Here is a 21,835-nt window from a genome sequence, read left to right as displayed (position 1 = left end):
TATTGATGAGAATCTTTCATTTATGAACCATATTAGCCTTCTCCGATTAAAAGTGTCAAGAAACTTAGGTACGACTCGTAAGCAAAGGTATATTTGTCCTGGGTGTATTTTAAAGCTTCTTTATAGTTCTCTCATACAGCCGTACATAACTTATTGTTCTAATGTTTGGATGAGTACTTTCCCTTCCCTATGAAAACCACTTTCTCTTCTTCATGAAAAGCCCCGTCAGTTACTTTCAGATATGAATAGTACATCAACAAATTCTCGCCTTAGGTTCCATCCACAGTGTTTCCTATCTTGTGCTATTTTTATTCATAAATATCATCATGGTCCACTTGCCTCTTGTTTTCCGAATTTGTTACAACCCCGAGTTGGTGTAAATCTTTAAGAAACTTGTAACTCTGAAGTTTTATTGGTAGTTAGAAATCAAACCGTGGGGTCAGATTTTAGCCCTATAAACGCATGTAGTAGGGTTAGGAACTCCTTGCCGAAAAATATTAGATATTTTCACCCCATCGGGGTCTTCAAAAGATTAATGAGAATTCATTTGGGTTAATTTTTCTTAAATTAACCCAAATATAACCAAACCAAAATATAAACATATATTTGCCTGTTCAATTGAGCATAAACATTTAAAAAAAAGATCGATATAACCCTTTGCATTTTTCTGTTTTTCTTTTTTGTCAGTTTTCCTCTCCGTGTTTATTTCCCTTACCTTGTGTTATGAATCTTGATAGACATGATTGTAATTTTTCCCCCTAAGTTTACAGGCCATGGAGCCTTTTGTGGGGATGTTAAAAGAGAGGCATGTGTGGATTATTTTATATCAATAAAGTTGAAAAGTCGTTGTTATTCAAAGAAGAGACAAAAACACGCGCAAACACATAGTCAGACACACAAAGACCGACACAGGCACAGGCAAACACACAGGCACAGTGAGAGAGACAAAATACACATACACACAAACAAACACAAAGATACACAAAAATACAAAGACAGACACAGAGACAGGCAAAACACACAGTCAGACACGCAGGCACGGTGAGAGAGAGACAAAATCACAAACAAACATACAGAGTCAGACACATAAACACACAAAGACAGGCAAACACACTGCCACACATACAGGTACGATGAGAGAGAAACAAAAACACAAACACACAGAGTCAGACACACAAACATACAAAGACAAATACAACAACAGGCGAACACATAGGCACGGCGAGAGAGAGAGAGAGAAAGAGAGAGAGAGAGAGAGATAAAAATTCACACAAAAACACAGAGTCAGTCACACAAACACACAGAGACAGACATAGGGACAGGCAAACATACAGTCAGACACACCGGCATGGTGAGAGAAAGACAAAAAAAACACAAACAAACACACCCAGTCAGACACAAAAACATAAAGACAGGCAAACATAGTCAGAACACAGGCACGGTGAAACAGAGATAAAAACACACACAAACACACTGAGTAAGAAAACAAGCACAGAGAGAGAGAGAGAATGAGAGAGATTGAGAGAGAGAGAGAGAGAGAGAGAGAGAGAGAGAGAGAGAGAGAGAGAGAGAGAGAGAGAGAGAGAGAGAGAGAGAGAGAGAGAGAGAGAGAGAGAGAGAGAGAGAGAGAGAGAGAGAGAATACACACAGAGTGAGACACACAAACACATTAAGACAGAGACAGGCAAACATACACTCAGAGCACGATAGAGAGAGACAAAAACACACACAAAGACAGACAAGCATACAGTCAGAAAAACTGACATGTTGAACGAGAGAGAGAGAGAGAGAAATACACACAAACACACAGTCAGATACACAAACACAAAGTCAGATACAGAAACACACAGACCGACACAGAGACAAGCAAGCAGACGCTCAGACACAGGCCCAGTGAGAGAGAGAGACGAAAATCACACACAAAAATACAGAGCGAGACACATAAACACACAGAGACAGGCAAACACACAGTCACACCAACAGCCAAGGTAAGCGAGAGAGACAAAAACACACACACACACACACAAAGACAGACACAGAGACACTGATGGCGCGCCATCTAACCTTAATTAACCTAACCTCCCATGTGTATATTAGGTTAGATATGGACCCCATGCCTTCTCAAGACCAGAACATAACTTACACATTACTGAAAACAGAACACAATTTAAATGTTCTTACTTTTTTTACTGTCATAAATAAAAACTTATTAAAATTTTAAGGAATAAATATAAGTATATGTCAATTAAACTGATAAACCACGGTCATTCGTTAATTTTTTCTTTCAGTAAAGCGCAAATTATATTCTGGTTTTGAGATGGCATGGAGTTATTGATAATGATTTGTGGTTGTTTTACGTTTGGAAGATTATTTGACTTTATTTCTGCTCATTTTTGGCTTAATGGAGCTCTTTACTTTTCTTTGAAAAACTTGTTTTGTGGAAAAAAAATTTTGAATTAATTTCTGTTCGTCTTTGTTAACACATTCTTCTTCATTAAAGAAAAGCAACATTTCAGGGTTTTAAGTTTTCAGGGTTTTTTTCTATAAGGAGAAGCATAGTTTGGCTTGCTATTTGTAGGTTTTGAGAAACCTTTTCAAATATTTTTAATCCTGACACATATAGCATTTTTATTATTTAATTTTATACCTCCTGAAGTTCACCTGAAAAGTAAAATTTAAGATCATTCCCAAAGATTCTATCTATGCTCTTCGACAACCTGGATACACTTAAATTCTATTTATTTATTTAAATCGTAAAAGCAGAAGCAGTAATAGTAGTAGCCCAGAAAGTTTCAACTTAATATCCCCAGTAGTTCTCGATATATTGCTGAAGTGTCTTAATGGCGACCACAAACACAGTGCCTTTTGGTTTAGTTTTAAAGCAGCATTCAGTTCTAAAGCATAATGGGCCAATTGCATAATTGTGGGGGGGGGGTTAACATGCCCCCAATACCCCCATAGATATACCTGCTAGACCGTTCTACTATGCTTAACAAAGTGGTTGTCTCAAAATTTTCACTAGATTTGTTTGGGAAAGTGTCCACACAGATTGTCAAAAGGATGAATCAGAAATACTTCAGAAACGGTTGATGGTATTAAGTTTAAACTTTCAGCATGTGTTGAAAGGAATGTTTGAGAAACCAAAGGTTCTAGGCAAACCCTGCTACTAATGTTACTGTGCAAGCCAAGAGCATTAAGGTAAACCTTTCAAGGTATATTTAGGCAGATGTTGGACTATATCAAAGAATACTAGTGCCCTTTTTAAGAGTCAAAAGAGATTGGAGGAGAAACAGCCCTTTTCACTTTTTAGACTTTAATAAATAAAAATCATTAGAACTTTAAGAATTGATAGCCGTATATACAGGTCTTGAGGAGGCATGAGGGTTACTAGCCCTACTCATGCTAATTTTGGCTCGTTTTGAGTTTATTTATTGATGGTAATTTGTAATAGTTTTATGCTTGGAAGATTAGCTTACTTTGTTTCTGCTCCTTTTTGGTTTAATGGAGCGCTTTACTTTGCTTTTCCTTTTTTACTTTGGTTTAATGGAACTCTTTACTTGTTTTGTGGAAAAAGTTTTTTAAACTAATATATATATATATATATATATATATATATATATATATATATATATATATATATATATATATATATATATATGTATGTATATATATATATATATATATATATATAGAACAGACTTTAATAGAAATAATGGTTGTTCTTTAAGTGCTTTAAGTACTGGGAAAGTTTCCAAGTGTTTGGTTAAATGGCACAGGTAAACGGCGGGATTAAGTATGCTTGTGGTTACGCAAAAAAATAAGTTTAAGATATGAGAAAGCTTTTTAAATATAATAAACACCCATACAATAAATAAAAACGAGTAAGAAGGCTTACTAGCATCAGTTAAAGTATTGAGGACATAAAAATTAAAACATTTTCCGCCCCCTATATTAATCTTAGGTCTACTCATGCCCTAAAACCACGATTTTGCCAAAAAAAAATCAAAATTATAAAGTTTAAAGAGCATTACGACATTTTCGTCAGTGTTGTAATGTAAAACTTTGAAAATAGATACCCATTAATTGGTTCTTTTATATTAGTTCTACTGGCTGTTGTTATAGTTTTTGTAATTAGTCAAAAAGATTAAGAGGAGTTTGTTGTTTTGTTGGATAGCTCGCGAATAAATGTCCGTTTGACAACGGTTTCCTCTACAATAACTAACGATCTATTGATTCCTAAGAACAAACAACTGCGCCTAAAAAGGTAATTTATACCTTCTTAACGGGTCTCATCCCATATAATTTTACCTTTATTTGCTGATTTTACACCCACGTTTTTTTTTTTTTAATGTGGCATGCACTACTACCTTTTTCATTAAGAACTGAACACCTCACTTATTTTAATTTTTAAATAAATATAAGATAATAATCGATTGCGACATAATATTATATAACAAGAAATATATAATTACCACGATAATTTTTTAATTAATACTATGATACAATATACAATATTATAATTAGTAATTAAATGTAATAGTCGTGCAAGTATCCATTTAACTAATTCAAACAATCAGATTTCATATTTAATCTATTGTCCACTCTGAAACAGATCTATAAATTTGCCTCCGATACGTTACGACCCTATCCAAGCTACACGGAGTAATTATGATGCGTGTAAAACCTATATTTTGTTCAGCGTTCGTTAGACACATTAATATACAATGAAATATAAACAGAATGGACTTTCGTTAGCTGTATGTGCTATTTTGTTTTGTTTGTAATGATTTTTTTTGTCAAGCCACTAGCAATATGTTTTTTAAGGCTTTTATCGAGAAATTTCGAGTATTAAGTAAGGTAGAAAAAACCCTACACTGTAAAATAATTTTACAAAAAAAGGAAAGGAAAGAAAACTTAAGTAGTGTTTGTCTTCAGTTATTGTGAATTGTGTACTTTTTTTCTATTGTTCTTTTTTTTCTGCTTTGTCTTTTGTTCTGTACGACGGATTTGCGACTTTATTTTTACTTGTTTTAGGATTTTAAATCGCTCTGCCTTGTTTTTTGAAAAACTCTTCATGAGAAATATTTTTAAAATAACTTATAGAGATAAAGTAAAACCGCCGGTATCGTCAGCTTTTTTTGACTTCTTCCGCTCGCCCGGGAATTCGGCTCTCAAAGGCAACAAGCTCGGATCGTCATCCCCAACAAATACATCTCCGCATCACCCCCACTACTCATCATAGCTTTTGAGCCTCCGATTAACAAAAATTTGCTAAGTGACAGAGCATTCCTTATATCTCAACTTTATGTCAGAAAACAATTAACCCTGTAAAGGTAAATGCTAAACTACTTCAAAATGTGGTTACAAACCTGATTGAATATTTTGAGTCCCATAATTCTTGATCTGGTACCTTTTGATCAACTGAGATAAAGAATTCATTATAGGGGTCATCCAAACTTCCACTGAGTATCCATTCGGTAATCATAATTAGGAGAGGTTTGGCTGTCCGTCCAAGTACATTCACAACTGAGGAGTATATACCCTGATCACCTTGGAATGTATATGGGAATATGCAGGAAATCAACTCTCCACCTGATAAAAGTAGAAATCAAATATAGAAAGGAAAATGCAAAAGCATAAACGTAAATGAAGGAAATGTATAAAGTAAGATTTGTGTAAACGGAAAAATAGAATGTTTGAAAACATATGGAGGAAACTGGTTCTCCACCTAATATAAGAAGCATTTAAGTTTAAAAGGAAAAGGCAAAATTTAAGAAGCATAAAAGCAAAGAAAAAAATAAATACACCAAAAAGTAGACAGTGAATAATAACAACTAGAACATTGGTAATACATGACTCGATTTTGCGGTCTTTCATGTTTTCACGTTCTTTATATTTGCAAAACTAAAGAATTTGAAGAAGCTGATAAAAAGTTTAAACTTCAAAAAAGAAAACCAGGATGTAAATCATATCAACGTGACGAAAAGAGATAAGGAAATAAGACACAAGTAAAAAGAAAAGTAGAATATTAGAAAAGTATAGACAGGAAATGAAATGTCGAGCTAATAAAAGAATAATTAAGATTTAAAAGGAAATATTAGAATTAAAAAGTACAAATAAAAAAATATAGAAAAAAAGCATAAAAGAAGAGAATTTAAAAGTATTAAAGAAATAAAGCAAAAGTAAAAGTAGAACCTTCGAAAAAAGAGGTAGAATATTGACAATACAAAGTCACTTAATATGGATTACGTATAACTTACGGCTTTTCGTGATAATGTGCAATTTGAAAAAAAAAATAGAATTTAGAGAACATGATAAAAAAAAAAATTAAACTTCAAAAGCAGAGTGGCGAATGTGGTCCACAAGTCTCATTCGCGTACCACCCAGTTTTGAACCAGCATGCTTACGCTGTTTTAATGCGCAAGGGTATGCATGACGGGTATTACAACGATTGAAACGAAAATATAAGACAGTGAAACATTTTAAAAACCACTAAATACAAAATAATAATAAAAGTTAAAATATTTCAGTTTCACACCTGGAAGCCTGTATCAACAGCAAAAAAAAAAAGTAGAAAAAAAAATTTAAAGAAAGAGCTTTTGAGTTGTTCTTTTTTTGCATTGCATTTTATCGTAGTATTTTCTAATAAAGACTAAACTTTTCATATAAAGGCTTTCGGATTTAAAGCAAAGTAGTTTGATTTTGTCATTATTTTTGTATTAGTCTTTTTTTTATTTTTGACTGTCTTATTAAAATATTTTAGCCATTTTTCATATATTTTATTTCAATTATAAATGAAAAGGCAGTGTGGTCTATGAAATTATTTGGGTATTAAAAACAGCACCAGATATACCAAATTCAAACCAGAAGAATCGAAAAGTTCTTATTTTACTCGACAAAGAATAGTTTTCATTTGCTGTCAGTGACGCTTCGACTAGTGGCATAAAATTTTTTCTTTAACTATCTTTAAGTCATTGAAAACGCCTCTGATTAGTTGAAAGTGATGTCATACGATCAATTTCATTAAATTAAGCCCGTTTCGTGATCCTTCTCCTCGAATTTGGCACTTCTGGTACTGTTGCCCAAGCGTATTGATAATGGGGCAGCGCACTGATGCACTGGCAATGCAAAACTAAATTTATGGCATGCCACATATTCGGGTTTTTCTTGGTAACCCAATGCTGCTACTACTAAAGAACTTTTTGACACAGTGTTGAACCCTCCAAGGCTGACACACTGGCGCTACCTCTCAATCCACCCTACTAAATAATGTCAGATGGGAATTTGGGATCTCATTTCTGAAAAACTACAAAATGATGGCCTAAAACTACGTCTGGCTCGCCAGTTTTTTAGACAATCATAGAAATCTTATGGTAGGGAGATGGACCCTCCTTGATTCGATATTTTAAAAACGACTGGTTATCGCGTGAATTCCTAAATGTCCCCTCCCCCAACATCCCAAAATAGCACAAACATTCACACCTTATGTTATTTTTCTTTACTAAACAACTACCCACGGCTATTTTCTTCAAGCGAGCCCCTCCCAGAAACAAGATCCTGAGGGGGTGCCCTACTGTCACATCAATGTTGACAATGTTATGGATCATTCCTTATTCAATCAAACAGTTTTAGTGATCAATTAAGATTACTTTCTTCCAGTAGGCTATTTCATTTCAATCTTAACCATTAAGGCTTAATTTTCAACTCTGTATACTTAAATGCGGAAATTTCTTTTCTTGGAATTTCTTATATATATATATATATATATATATATATATATATATATATATATATATATATATATATATATATATATATATATATATATATATATATATATATATATATATATATATATATATATATATATATATATATATATATATATTTTAAAAACTTAAATAAAGATAGCGAAATCTAAATAAGTATTATAGCTATTTCGTATTGTTATTCCGTAACGTAGCCTACTTCTTGCTAGGAAAAGATATTGAAAATTAAGTAGATATTAAATATTAAGTATAATGTAATTATTAAATTGTCCAGGATTGGTCAGCTATTAAAAATCAACCAATCAGAATTAAGATACATTTTAACGGACCTTTAGCAAACCAGTTTGATAAGCCTAAAAGGATCACAACTTTCAGCATAAGCTTTAATCACCTTCCAGGAAATCCCCAAAATGTCTATTCTTTGTTTCTATCCCATTCCAATATAAACCAGATTGTTTAGCTTTCTCTTCATCCTTGCACACTGTTTAGATATTCCAGATTAGAAATAATATTCCAGAAATAACTTTTCTAGAAATAACTAGAAAAAACTGTTTTTAGAAACAAGATCTAAGAGCTCTTATGGCACTTGTGACGAAGCAAGAAGAGCTAAGAGCCAAGAGATCATATGGTATGAGCTCTAGCAAAATTCTATGAATCAATAGATTGATTTTAAAGGAAAATAAGAAGCTTAATGCCAGTCAGGATTTAAAATAAAGCTCTGAGTCACGATGTCCTTCTAAATATCAAAATTCATTAAGATCCAATCACCCACTCGTATGTTATAAATGCCTAATTTTTTTCTAATTTTCCTCTCCCTTTAGCCTCCCAGATGGTCGAATCTGGGAAAACGACTTTATCAAGTCAATTTGTACAGCTCCCTGACACGCCTACCAATTTTCATCGTCCTAGCACGTCCAGAAGCACCAAACTCGCCAAATCACGGAACCCCTCCCCCCAACTCGCCCAAAGAGAGCGAATCCAGTACGGTTCCGTCAATCACGTATCAAGGACATTTGCTTATTCTATCCACCAAGCTTCATCCCGATTCCTCCACTCCAAGTGTTTTCCAAGATTTCCCCCTCCGCCTCCCCCCAATGTCAAAAGATCTGATTGGGATTTGAAATAAGAGCTCTGAGACATGAATTTCTTATAAATATCAAATTTCATTAAGATCCGATCACCTATTCGTAAAATAAAAATACCCCAATTTTCACGTTTTCCAAGAATTCCGGTTTACCCCTCCAACTCCCCCCAATGTCACAGGATCTGGTCTGAATTTAAAATTAAAGCTTTAAAGCGCAAGACCCTTCTAAATATCAAATTTCATTAAGATCTGGTCACACTTACGTAAGTTACAAATACCTCAATTTTCAAAATTACCCCCCCCCCCCCCAACTCCACCAAAGAGAGCAGATCCGGTCCGATTATGCCAGTCACGTGTCTTAGACAGGTTTTTATTCTTCCCATCCAGTTTCATCCTGATCTCACCGCTTTAAGTATTTTCTAAGATTTCCGGTTCCCTCAATTCCCCCCCCCCCCCCAATTACACTGGATCCGGTTCAGATTTCAAATAAGAGATCTGAGTCACGAGGTCCTTCTAAATATGAAGTTTCATGAAGATCCGATCAATCCTTCGTAAGTTAGAAATACGTCATTTTTTCTAATTTTTCAGAATTAACTGCCACCCCCCCCCAATAGAGCGGATCCGTTCCAATTATGTAAATCAAGTATCTAAGACTTCTGCTTATTTTTCCCACCAAGTTTCATCCCGATCCCTCCAATCTAAGCGTTTTCCATGATTTTAGGTTCCCCAACCCCAAACTCCCCCTAATGTCAGCAGATCCGGTCGGGACTTAAAAAAGAGCTTTGAGACACGATATCCTTCTAAATATCAAATTTCATTGAGATCCGATCACCCATTCGTAAGTTAAAAATAACTCATTTTGTCTAATTTTTCAGAATTAACCCCCCCCCCCCCCCCAACTACCCCAAAGAGAGCGGATCCGTTCCGGTTATGTCAATCATGTATCTAGGACTTATGCTTATTTTTCCCACCAAGTTTCATCCCGATCCCTCCACTCTAAGTGTTTTCCAAGTTTTAGGTTTCCCCCTCCCAACCCCCCCCCATTTCACCAGATCCGGTCGGTATTTAAAATAAGAGCTCTGAGACACGATATCCTTCTAAATATCAAATTTAATTGAGATCCGATAACCCGTTTGTAAGTTAAAAATACCTCGTTTTTTCTAATATTTCAGAATTAACCCCCCCCCCCCCAACTACCCCAAAGAGAGCGGATCCGTTCCGGTTATGTCAATTATGTATCTAGGACTTGTGCTTATTTTTCCCACCAAGTTTCATCGCGATCCCTTCACTCTAAGTGTTTTCCAAGTTTTAGGTTTCCCCCTCGCAACTCCCCCCCCCCCCAATGTCACCAGATCTGTTCGGGATTTAAAATAAGAGCTCTGAGACACGATATCCTTCTAAATATCAAATTTCATTGAAATCCGATCACCCGATCGTAAGTTAAAAATACCTCATTTTTTGTAATTTTTCAGAATTAACCCCCCCCCCAACTACCCCAAAGAGAGCAGATCCGTTCCGGTTATGTTAATCATGTATCTAGGACTTGTGCTTATTTTTCCCACCAAGTTTCATCCCGATCCCTCCACTCTCGAGTGGAGGAGGAGGAAAACACTCTCGAAGTGTTTTCCAAGATTTTAGGTTTCCCCCCTCCAACTCCCCCCAATGTCATCAGATTTGGTCAGGATTTAAAATAAGAGCTCTGAGAAACAATATCATTCCAAACATCAAATTTCATTAAGATCCCATCACCCGCTCATAAGTTAAAAATATTTCATTTTTTCTATTTTTTCCGAATTAACAGGCCCCCCACTCCCCCCCAGATGGTCAAATCGGGAAAACGATTCTATTTCTAATTTTATCTGGTCCAGTCCCTGATGCACTTGCCAAATTTCATCGTCCTAGCTTACCTGGAAGTGCCTAAAGTGGCAAAACCGGGACCGACAGACAGACCAACGGAATTTGCGATTGCTATACGTCAGTTGGTTAATGCGAAGTGCCATAAAAACACTATTCTGGAAATAATAAGCATTCTTGGGATAACATAGACAAACAAATGAGGGTAGCAGAAATACCTATGAATAGCATACAGGTATTCATGGTAGCAAAAAAAAAATTAATAATAGCCAAAATCATTGGTTTATTACTTGGCTGAATTTTAAAGCCTAGACTTACCTTTGCTGTTCCGACAAGCATCAACCAATGATACCATGTTAGCTAAACGTTTCCTGGGTTCTAACGTCCATAGAAATAACCGATGAAGTGTAATATTTGGAACTGGTATGTCTTCCATTGGTGTATCAGCTGGAGAAATATTACTTTTTGATGTCACCTATAGGGAATAAATATCAATTATACCATGTTAGCTAAACGTTTCCTGGGTTCTAACGTCCATAGAAATAACCGATGAAGGGTAATATTTGGAACTGGTATACCTTTCATTGGTGTATCAGATGGAGAAATATCACTTTTTGATGTCACCTATAGGGAACAAATATCAAGCTAGGTACACAGAAGGCGATGTGGGGATAAACCTTCCACTAATATTTCATTTAAGGAGCCCTCTACCTCATCATTCTGTTTGCACTCAGCTTTAAATATCAGCTTCATTAGAGGCACTTTTTTTTGGTCTAGCGTCTGTTGCCTTGTAGGATTGAAAATACTTTCTAATTTAATTTGTTATATTTAATCTTTAATTTTGCTATGCTATATTTAGCTTTTGTTTTAACTTTCGAGTGTTTTGATTCTACTCTTGACAATCGTATTTAGGGGATAAGAATTAAAATATATTAGGGAGAATTTGTAGAATCAAAGCTTTGGATGAAAAATTTTATGCATGAAGAAATGTAAATTTGTAGTGTAACCGAAGTCTGACTGTCGACTGAGGCAGTCACTTCATCAGATTTACAGAAAATTTTCACTATGATTTTCATAACTTTTTTTTATCCCCAAAGGCATAGCTATTGGGATTTTTAACTATGCTGAATCAAGTAGCTATCCCAAAATTTTAATCGGATTTCTTCGGGGGGAAAAGGAGTTTGGGAGGAGGAATAGTTGCCCTCACAATCTTTTTGGTCACTTAAGAAAGCAACTAAAGTTTTGATTTCCATTCCAATGAGCCTCTCTCCATCTTTTAAGACCACTAGTTTGATACGATCACCCCTGCGAAAAACAAATAAACATCCGTAATCTTTCTTCTGGCGAAAAATGCAAAATTCCATATTTTTGTAGATAGGAGCTTGAAACCTATACAATAGGGTTTTCTGATATGCTGCATTTGACGGTGTGATTTTCATTAAAATCACTTGACTTTTTAAAAGTGTTTCCCCTTTTTCGAAAATCAGGCAAATTTTCTCAGACTCGTAGCTTTTGATATGTAACATTAAACTTGATGTATTTTATATATTTTGAATCAGCATAAAAGGCAAGCTTTTCATGTATCCATTGCTATCAAAATTCCGTCAAATTTTTAGAGTTTCGGTTACTATTGGGCCGAGACTGTTTGATTCTAAGTATCTGAAAATTTGTCAAGTTAAATTTTACCTTCCTGAATTTAACCCTGAGAAAATCTGCCTAATTTTCTACAAAAAGGCAAACCGCCCCAAAAAAGAGTAATCTTGACGAAAATTACACCACCAAATTCAGCGCATCAGAGAGACCTCCCTATCTAGAAAAATGTAAATTTTCCAACAATACCGATGTTTTTTTTATTTCTTTGTTGTTTTTTTTTTTACACAAGTGAGTGTCGAACCAATGGCCCTAGAATATCGGGAGAAGGATTATTCGAAAGGAAATTGAAAGTTATATTGGCGTTTCAAAGTAGCAAAGAGATTGTGGTACAGTGAAATGGCTTCTTATCCATTTTATGGCACAAAATAACAATTTTAGCCCAAACAGTGCCAAAGAGCTATCAAGTGGAAATTCTAAGAGAGCGTCTCAGTATATATATATATATATATATATATATATATATACTAGCTGTTGGGGTGGCGCTTCGCGCCACCCCAACACCTAGTTGGTGGGGGCGCTTCGCGCCCCCCCCCAAGCCCCCCCGCGCGCGTAAGTCGTTACGCGCCATATTAGTTACGCGCCATTGTAGTTGTGTCCCTATGTCCCACCTGTGAATATAGATAGATATATATATATATATATATATATATACATATATATATATATATATGTTTTTAACTACGTAAAGCTTGCGAATATACAACATTCTTTGCTGTCCCATTGTCTGTGCATATAAATAGATTGTCAGGTTTACCGACTCTTGAACATGCAACATATAATGGTCCATGGGAAAACAATCCGTATTCAGATATATACCTCATGATTCTAATGATTGCCCCTGAGCTTTGTTGATGGTGATTGCTAATCGACCATTCCCTGAGTCGCCATCGTCATTTTTATATCCCCCTGTGCACCCCGGCGTCCCCTTTGTAGTTATGCCCCTGTGTCCCGGTCGTCATTTATATTCCCTGTGTCCCGGTCGTCATTTGTGTCCCGGTGTCCCAGTCTGTGATTTCTCTTTGAGCGTCCCGGGCGTCATTTATATTCCTTGTGTCCCGGTGTCCCGGTCGTCATTTATATCCCCCTGTGCCCCCGGCGTCCCTGTTGTAGTTGTGTCATTTATATTCCCTGTGTCCCGGTTGTCATCCCGGTATACATTCGTTTTTGAATTGGTATATGATGAAATAAATTTTCTATTTTTTCCCTTTTTTTCCTTTTAGTTTTTTTTTATTGGTTTTGACCTTTTTTTAGGTTTTTTAGTTTTTTTCTGTTTTCTTTTTAGTTTTTTTTGAAGTTTTTATCTTTTTAGTTTTTTTATTTTTATTTATATTTTTTAGTTTTCTTTTTCTCCTTTATTTTTCAGTTTTTTTCCTTTTTTTAGTTTTTTTTCTTTTTTAGTTCTTTTAGTTTTTACCTTTTTTAGTTTTTTTTAGTTTTTTAGATGAAAATTTTTTTTAGTTTTTTACCTTTTTTCTCTTTTTAGTTTTTTATTGGTTTTTACCTTTTTTTTAGCTTTTTTAGTTTTTTTTCGTTTTTCTTTTTACTTTTTTTTTTAGTTTTTATTTTTTATTTTTTTTTATTTTTATTCTTAATTTTATTAGTTTTCTTTTTCTCTTCTATTTTTCAGTTTTTTCCTTTTTTTTAGTTTTTTTTTTAGTTTTTAGTTTTTTACCTTTTTTTCTTTTTAGTTTTTTATTAGTTTTTACCTTTTTTTTAGCTTTTTTAGTTTTTTTTCGTTTTTTCTTTTTACTTTTTTTTTAGTTTTTATCTTTTTAATTTTTTTATTTTTATTCTTAATTTTATTAGTTTTCTTTTTCTCTTCTATTTTTCAGTTTTTTCCTTTTTTTTAGTTTTTTTTTAGTTTTTAGTTTTTTAAGTTTTTTTCCTTTTTTTAGTTTCTTTAGTTTTTTTAGTTTTTCGGCTTTTTTATTTTTTTTATTAGTTTTTAGTTTTTTTTGTAGTTTTTGCCTTTTTTTAGTTTTTTCAGTTTTTTTTTTAGTTTTTAGTTTTTTAGAAACATGACGTCACCTGATCCACAGATCCACAGATCCACAGATCCACAGACAACTTATTTTTATATATATAGATAGATATATATATATATATATATATATATATATATATATATATATATATATATATATATATATATATATATATATATATATATATATATATATATATATATATATATAGAATCTCATATACTTTTAGCATTACATTTAAGAATTATGTTCCCATTTCCTTTCATATACTTCTAACATGGCACAAGTCCAGCAATTACATGTTATAATAAAAGTTCGAAAGTACCTACTGATTATCCATGATGCATATAACGCATATGATTCTCCGATCCATACAATGGTACAGTTAAATTAGTCATGAAGATTGCCTCTTGCAAATTAACCTATTTAACAGAGCCCTCGTGTAACTCAACCCCATTTAACTGAGCACCCGTTTAGCCCGACCCTCTGACACGTTAACCTTTGTTTAACTCAAACTCGTTTAACTCAACCCCCATTCAACTCATAATCCATGCAAGTCAACCCTCATTCAACTCCACTCCCGTAAAATCCAACCCCGCTCAACTAAAGCCGCATGCATCTCAGCCATCCTTCAACTCAACCTCCATTTAACTTATACCTCATTTCATTCAACCATATTTAATTCAACCATTATGCAGCTCAATCCCCGTGTAATTCAACCTTCATGTAATCCAATCCTCGTTTAACTCAACCCCAACCCCCTCAAGCCGATGCAATTCAACCCTCATGTAGCACAGTACCCATTTAACTAAATCCTTTTTGGCTCAACCCCTCCCAAATTCAGCCCAATTCAGCTCAACCCTTCTTAAATCAACAATACCTAGAAAATGTAATTCAGCCCGTTTTGTTGGGATTGATAAAATTTGCCTCGAATGAAATGCTCTTTATTCATTGGTTAATTCTTATAAGTGTTTTTATGCTGCTTTATTCAAAAACCTGTCCTCCCCCTCTCCCTCTCAGAACAAAAATTTAGCCAGGAGGCTTATATACCTAAATTAGCAACGTTTTCATGCCCAGGGCCCTAAACTCTTAAATTTCATGGTTGCATCTATAAGGTTAAATGGGGGTTGAGTCCAATAGGGTCGGCTTAAACAAGGCTTGAGTTAAATTAGGTTTGAGTTGCACGGGGTTGAGTTGAATGCAGGTTGAGATAAATGCTGGTTGGGATGCAGGGGGGTTGATTGAGTCAAAGGGGGGTTGAAACAAGGGTTCAGTCACACGCACACCATATATTTATTTATCTAAATTATGTTTAATATATACATATAACACAATTCTATAAATAATAAACACTGTCGATATTGTAACATAACCCTTGTAACATAAAACCTTTCAATAACAATAATATCCTTTAACAATAATCAATAACCCTTTAACAATACAAACATACTATAGCATGATTATTATTACGTAGTAACATTTATAATTAATATGTATTTGCATATTTACATCATAAAACTATATCTTTAATTCTGTATTTGTCTGATATAAGACTGGAGAAATCGGACACATGCACTTTCATAATGAACAAATTCAAACGCTAATTCAGGTTAAAGATCATTCCATAAAAACCTTTGTCCCTACTTTTTTTCTATGTGGGTTAAGAATCTTTCATTTTTTGCCAGAATTTGGCATTCATATCTGAGAACTCCTCTTCTAAGCACTTTAGCCGGAAGCTCATAAAACTTAAGTGCAAATCATGTGTTATTTAAGTCTAACAATTTAACCGTTAATACCTACGGATCTGCGCAACGTTAGATTAATATTTTATATGAACCCAATATATTGATTTTTATCCTTAAGTAATAAAAAACGTGTGTCAGGATTTTCATTTTGAGATAGCAAGCTAAACCCCAATTCTAATTAAGTTCGCAACTTTCAATCAGATCCTTCCATTGCAATTTTAGATGGGTCTAAAATTGCACCCCCCCCCCCATTATATCCCTTTTTTTAAATATTATATTGCACATCAGTTCTAGGTATTTCTTAAGGTTTCTTTTCAATTATTCAGTATTATTTAGATAACAAGATAACAAGGAAATTTCTTTCTTGATTTTGTTTTTCGAAATAGGCTTTTGGTATTTCTAAATTTTTCTTGTAACAGAATTTCATATGGGTTTATAACTTTGATTGAATTGGATACTATCTGTGCAACCACAATATGGGAGTGACTGATAAGTATGATTGAGAATGAATGCTATGATACTACAGGATAATTCCCTCCTCCTTACCCCCCCCCCCCCAGTGAAAGAACCTAATACGCAATTTTTGGGAGGTCTTCTCTGTTTAGACCCTAATGACCCTTATTCCACATGACTTGATCATCCGTATTTAAAACCAAGAAGTAAGACAATACCTTAATGGTACCATTAATAGAAAAGTAAACGATATTCAACTATAAAACTCTCTACTTTCTCATCCATTGCTTCACAAAATGTTTCGGGTTGCAGCATCATGGATATCAAACTCTTAGGAATATATCTCACAGATGACCTGAAGCGGGGGAAGCAGACAGAGAAGATGATCAAATGGGCAAACCTGGGTATCCTTTCTTTAAAACTCTGCTCGTCATGCTGTCCCAGCCCCCCCCCACTTATTGCGTATTATCCATAGGTTTATCAGACTGCTTGTAGAATATGCTTTCACCGTTTGGCATTACGGCCTGACTTTGAACCAGAAGGACCGATTGGAAAGGATCCCATACCGAGCTCCTCTGGTAGTTTCTAAGTCTCCCAAAGTCCTTTATTGCTCCCGTTTAAAATAATTTGCCTTACAACTCTTTCGGCACGTCGTGATAAATTGTGTTTCAAATTTGATGTCGGTATTTTGGCAAATCCGCGCCTTCGTCAAATCCCCCCTCCCTTTAGTGCCAACGGCTCCCGCGACAAGTAGATGAATCGGTACCTAAAATTCAGCCGATACCAGCAAGACACATGCGCTCCGCAAATAGTTCTGTTCCCTCGTTTGTTAAGATTTTTAATACTACACTCATTCGTCAACAATGTATATATTTGTTTTAGTTCATTATTCTTTTCATTCCTTGTTGAATTTAAAGGTTTTATTTCTTTAATTTGAACTTGAAGTTATTTATTTTTTTCAGATAGTTGGATATTTTAATGTCTTAGGTTTTAGTTTGACTCTGTTTGTGATATTTCGAGTCAACATTTGTGTGACGATGGCTATGGCTGTGATTTTTATGTTTAGTGCCTTATCCTTTTTATAACAAGAATAGTACTACAGAACCAGAACGAAATCCTAGACCTACAGGAAATGGTAACGAGACTGGAGCGAGATTTTCCAGCAAAAAAAAAACTCACCATAAATAGAACGATATCAGATATAATGAGGATTTCATTTTCAAAGCATAGGGTACCAGATTTACCTTAAGTGGGTATACCAGTAGTTCAGAAAATGAGAATTCTGGGTTCATTTTTAACGATAGATTGACATGGGATAATCATAATAATCGTTTAGTTTCCCAAATTATCCCTCTACTAAGGTCTTTGGCAAAATTACGCCGGTTTAATCTAAGCAAAGATGCAATGCTTACTTACTACAAAACTCACATGGGACCAATTCTAGGATATGCCTGCCCAATCTGACACTCTGGTCTCACAAAGGTCAAACTAACATACTTGAGGGAATACAAAAGCGTGCATTGCGAGTGATTTTGGGGGTTGCACTGTTACCTTATGAAGAATGTCTTGTTCTGTCAGGTCTAACAACGCTTGAAACAAGGAGATACAGACTTCTAATGGGCTTCGGACATGGCCTTCTCTCATCACAGAAGTATCGCGATATCCTACCACCGAATATTACACAAAACAAGCAAGAAACCCGGCACCGCAACAAGCTACAGCCATACAACCCCGGAGCAACATAGCGATACAGGAAATCATCAAGACAATATTTAACCACTCATTTTAATTTATAGTTATATACATTGCGATTATTTATTTTGATATTCTGCAATAAATTATTTGTCATTGATTGTCATTGACGAACTCCCACAGATCAGCATAACCGTGTAAGGCGTTTGAAAATAAAATCATTTAAGTTTGAGTTTATTACAATAGAACGTTATTCTGGACGTTGTTTAAATAATAGCATTTTATGCCTAATATCAATAATAGAACGTTTTGTCTACTGATATCATTGAGCAGCTATCTGGTCTGCACGGAAGGACGTCGGAAATGGCATATCACTGCTTCAACAATGTTTCACTGTACAATGTATCCTCGACAATGCTTTGATCTGTTTGCTCTATTAATGTTTTCTTCGATACCAACTTTGTTTCATGTTCTTTCCCAGTTTTTCTTGTGTTTTTGTTCCACTATTTATTTATTTTTGGCAAAAAAGGAAAATAAGGACAATAAACAATTTGTATGTAAATAATAACACCAGATAATAAATTTAAGTAATAAAACAATCTTTAGAAGTAATATCTATACAGCCAACTCGACCTTTAACAGAAGATGCATTGCGTGAAATTCTACTACCAGACTACTACCGTTCAAAAAGACAAAGTACAAGGTAATGAATCCGTTTGAATTGGAGCCCCTCCCCCCTCCCCTTCCAGGAGCAAAATCAAAGTACGAAGGTATATTTTAGGAAGTACTGGGCCATGGGAAGCCTCAACTGAGGCAGTGAAAATAGTCCAAAGCAACTTAAGACGCTACAGGAATAGGTCAAAAAGGGTAATGGATTCAATCCAGAAGCGTCAAAGATGCTCTGTACCAAGTCGATCCCAGTTAGACATGCATCTGTCTTACCGTTTCAGCCCCCTTCCTTCTCTCCCCTATTAAAGATATCTTCCCGTTAATAGACTACTAACTAGACTATTTTATTTTATCACTTTTTTCAAGATATTTCTTTTGAAGGTTCGCGGAACAAATTGTAGTCGAGTATAATCGTGAAACAGAAAGGAAAGTACATGGAGAAAAAAGAAAAAAGGAAAAAGAACCTTACCTGAGACTCAAATAAAGCAAGGAGACGATAAAACTCAAGAAGCTCGGCTTGAATAGCACTGACAAAAGCTTGTCCAACCATACCAACAGAAGAATCACGAAGTTTGTCTTCACAAAATTTGCTTATACGCATGTACATAAAGCCCATTTCAATTATACTAAGACTTCTTTTGCGAATAGGAGAGGGCATCTTGACCTTGAAGTAAAATCCATAGGCAAACCAAATACGATTATGGGATATTATTAGCCTAGCCAATTTCTGAGGAAAAAAAAAGAATTTTTGTTACCCTTGAATTTAAAATAATTCAAACGTTCACAAAAATAGAGTCGCACCGCGATGTTTATTGCAGGCTTAGTATGTAATCATCGTCATCATCATCATTTTATTTATAACCAATCACAAAAAACACTTTAACAACCACAAACAAGGGACAAACAGAAATGATCAAAGATGGGAAGGCTTTTGACATTCAGCAGAGAAATCACAAATATGCTTCTCAATAGCCCAAGCTGGGTTTACGAATTGATACTTTCTTTGCAGAAGAGAGTTACCGCTACCTGTTTCAAGTTGAAAGTTCCATTAATACTTTGCAAATTTAAAATAAAGGTGATGAACTTGCTTTCTCTTACCACAATTAAGAAAAGACCGGAGCAAGGGCAAGTAAGTGAGGGTCTGTTAGGCTATTATATAACTGAGAACGGTGAACTCTAGTCAGATACAGAACGTTTGAAGCCAGGGAGGCATAGGCAGCCCAGATCTTACTAGCATAATTTTTCATTGCCAGCTTTACAGTATCTTTCAGATTTGCTCCAATAGTAATTTCCGCCCAAGTAAGTAAGGCTCTTAGCAAAATGAACCTCAGAGCTGGATAGACCTATTGAATTTTTATTCCTTTTATAGCTCTAGACAAAATTTCTTTGGTATTAAAGAAAAAAGTAGTTGAGCTTGGTGAATGAAACTGTCAAAGATTCTCCGAGATAGATATGTCAGTTGAACCTACAAAGTGCCATTCACTTTTCTACCGCTTTCTTTTAAACAGTAAAGAAAGTTTGTCTGAAAAGCTTTATAAAATTAACCTGTTCAACATCAACTGTAAAAGTGAGCGTAACTATTCGCCCTTACACGTGGCAAAAGAACAATGCGGGTTAAATTTCAGAGCCCTCTAATTTTTGCAATTTCAACAATAACATCCCGTAAATGTGACATGAAAATGAAAATAATTCTAATAATTATACTTAAAATAATACTGTCGTATTTCAAAGCTTTTCAGGCATATATAAAATAAAATTATATATATAACATTAAAACAGGTAGCAAAACATACGCGTAAGCAAAATTAATAAATTCGAGTTTAATAGGATTAACAAAAAAATAAAATAAAAAATGAATGTAGCCTTTTTAGGAAATTACCAAATACTCCTATATAACTTAAAGAAGGTGGTATTAGGTAAATATAAATAGAAGCTATTCATCTCCCTTTTTTGCTTTTGGTCTTTATTTTACTTGTAGAGTTTTGGGGAGAATATAGCCCCAACCCCCTGAAAATAAGTGTGACGTGAACGCCTGATTTTCATCAGATCTTCAAAGAGTCATAATTGGAACTAATTATGCAGAAAGACTCAACCAATAGAAAAGAGAATGGCTCTTGATCCCTGCAGCTGACCTTCTAATAAAAAACTACTCATGAATAATGAACCCAAACTCACAGCAATTGCACCTCTCAGTAGTAACTGCTAAAGGGGACAATGCATACGACAAAACATGCTCTTGAAACAAAAAATTTCTAAAATAACTTGAAAAAAATGGACTCGTTTTTATTTGTACAGGTTCGAAAGAAAAGGTTAAAATATATTTCAGGAAAAGCCAGACAGCTATTCGAAAGAAAAGGTTAAAATATTTCAGGAAAAGCCAGACAGCTATGATTAGAAAAGATATGAAAGATAGGAAAAATATATGATTAGCTTGTCAGGAAAGATGAGAAAAAAAAGATGTGATTAGTCAAAAAAATTTGTCAGAAAAGATGAGAAAATAAAAAGACAAAGATGTGATTAGTCAAAGAAATTTATCATGAAAGATGAGATAATAAAAAGACAAAGATGTGGACTAGTCAAAGAAATTTGTCAGGAAAGATGAGAAAATAAAAAGACAAAGATATGACTAGTCAAAGAAATTTGTCAGGAGAGATAAGAAAAAAAAAAAAAGATGTGGATTAGTCGAAGAAATTTGTCAGGAAAGATGAAAAAAAAAAGACAAAGGTGTGATTAGTCAAAGTTGTCAGGAAAGATGAGAAAATGAAAAGAAAAAGATGTGGAGTAGTCAAAGAAATTTATCAGGAAAGATGAGAAAATAAAAAGACAAAGATATAATAAGTCAAAGAAATTTATCAGGAAAGATAAGAAAATAAAAAGACAAAGATATGGATTAGTCAAAGATATTTGTCAGGAAAGATGAAAAAACAAAAA

At 34.4% G+C, this 21,835-nt stretch overlaps 1 protein-coding gene across 1 annotated transcript in view; it reads right to left on the bottom strand.

The window, feature by feature from the left end:
- LOC136032915 (gamma-tubulin complex component 3 homolog) overlaps positions 1–21,835 on the bottom strand; it is a 90,546-nt gene that overhangs the window by 35,130 nt on the left and 33,581 nt on the right. The window contains exons 6-8 of the mRNA XM_065713374.1: positions 19,374–19,568; positions 11,026–11,182; positions 5,370–5,592 (exon numbers count right to left, since the gene is read on the bottom strand). Of these exons, the coding sequence (XP_065569446.1) occupies positions 5,370–5,592; positions 11,026–11,182; positions 19,374–19,568 (575 nt within the window). The remainder of the gene's footprint in view (positions 1–5,369; positions 5,593–11,025; positions 11,183–19,373; positions 19,569–21,835) is intronic.

This window comes from Artemia franciscana, chromosome 11 (assembly GCF_032884065.1).
Source record: "Artemia franciscana chromosome 11, ASM3288406v1, whole genome shotgun sequence".
Classification (NCBI taxonomy): domain Eukaryota; kingdom Metazoa; phylum Arthropoda; class Branchiopoda; order Anostraca; family Artemiidae; genus Artemia; species Artemia franciscana.
This window is presented reverse-complemented; position numbering and strand designations above follow the sequence as displayed.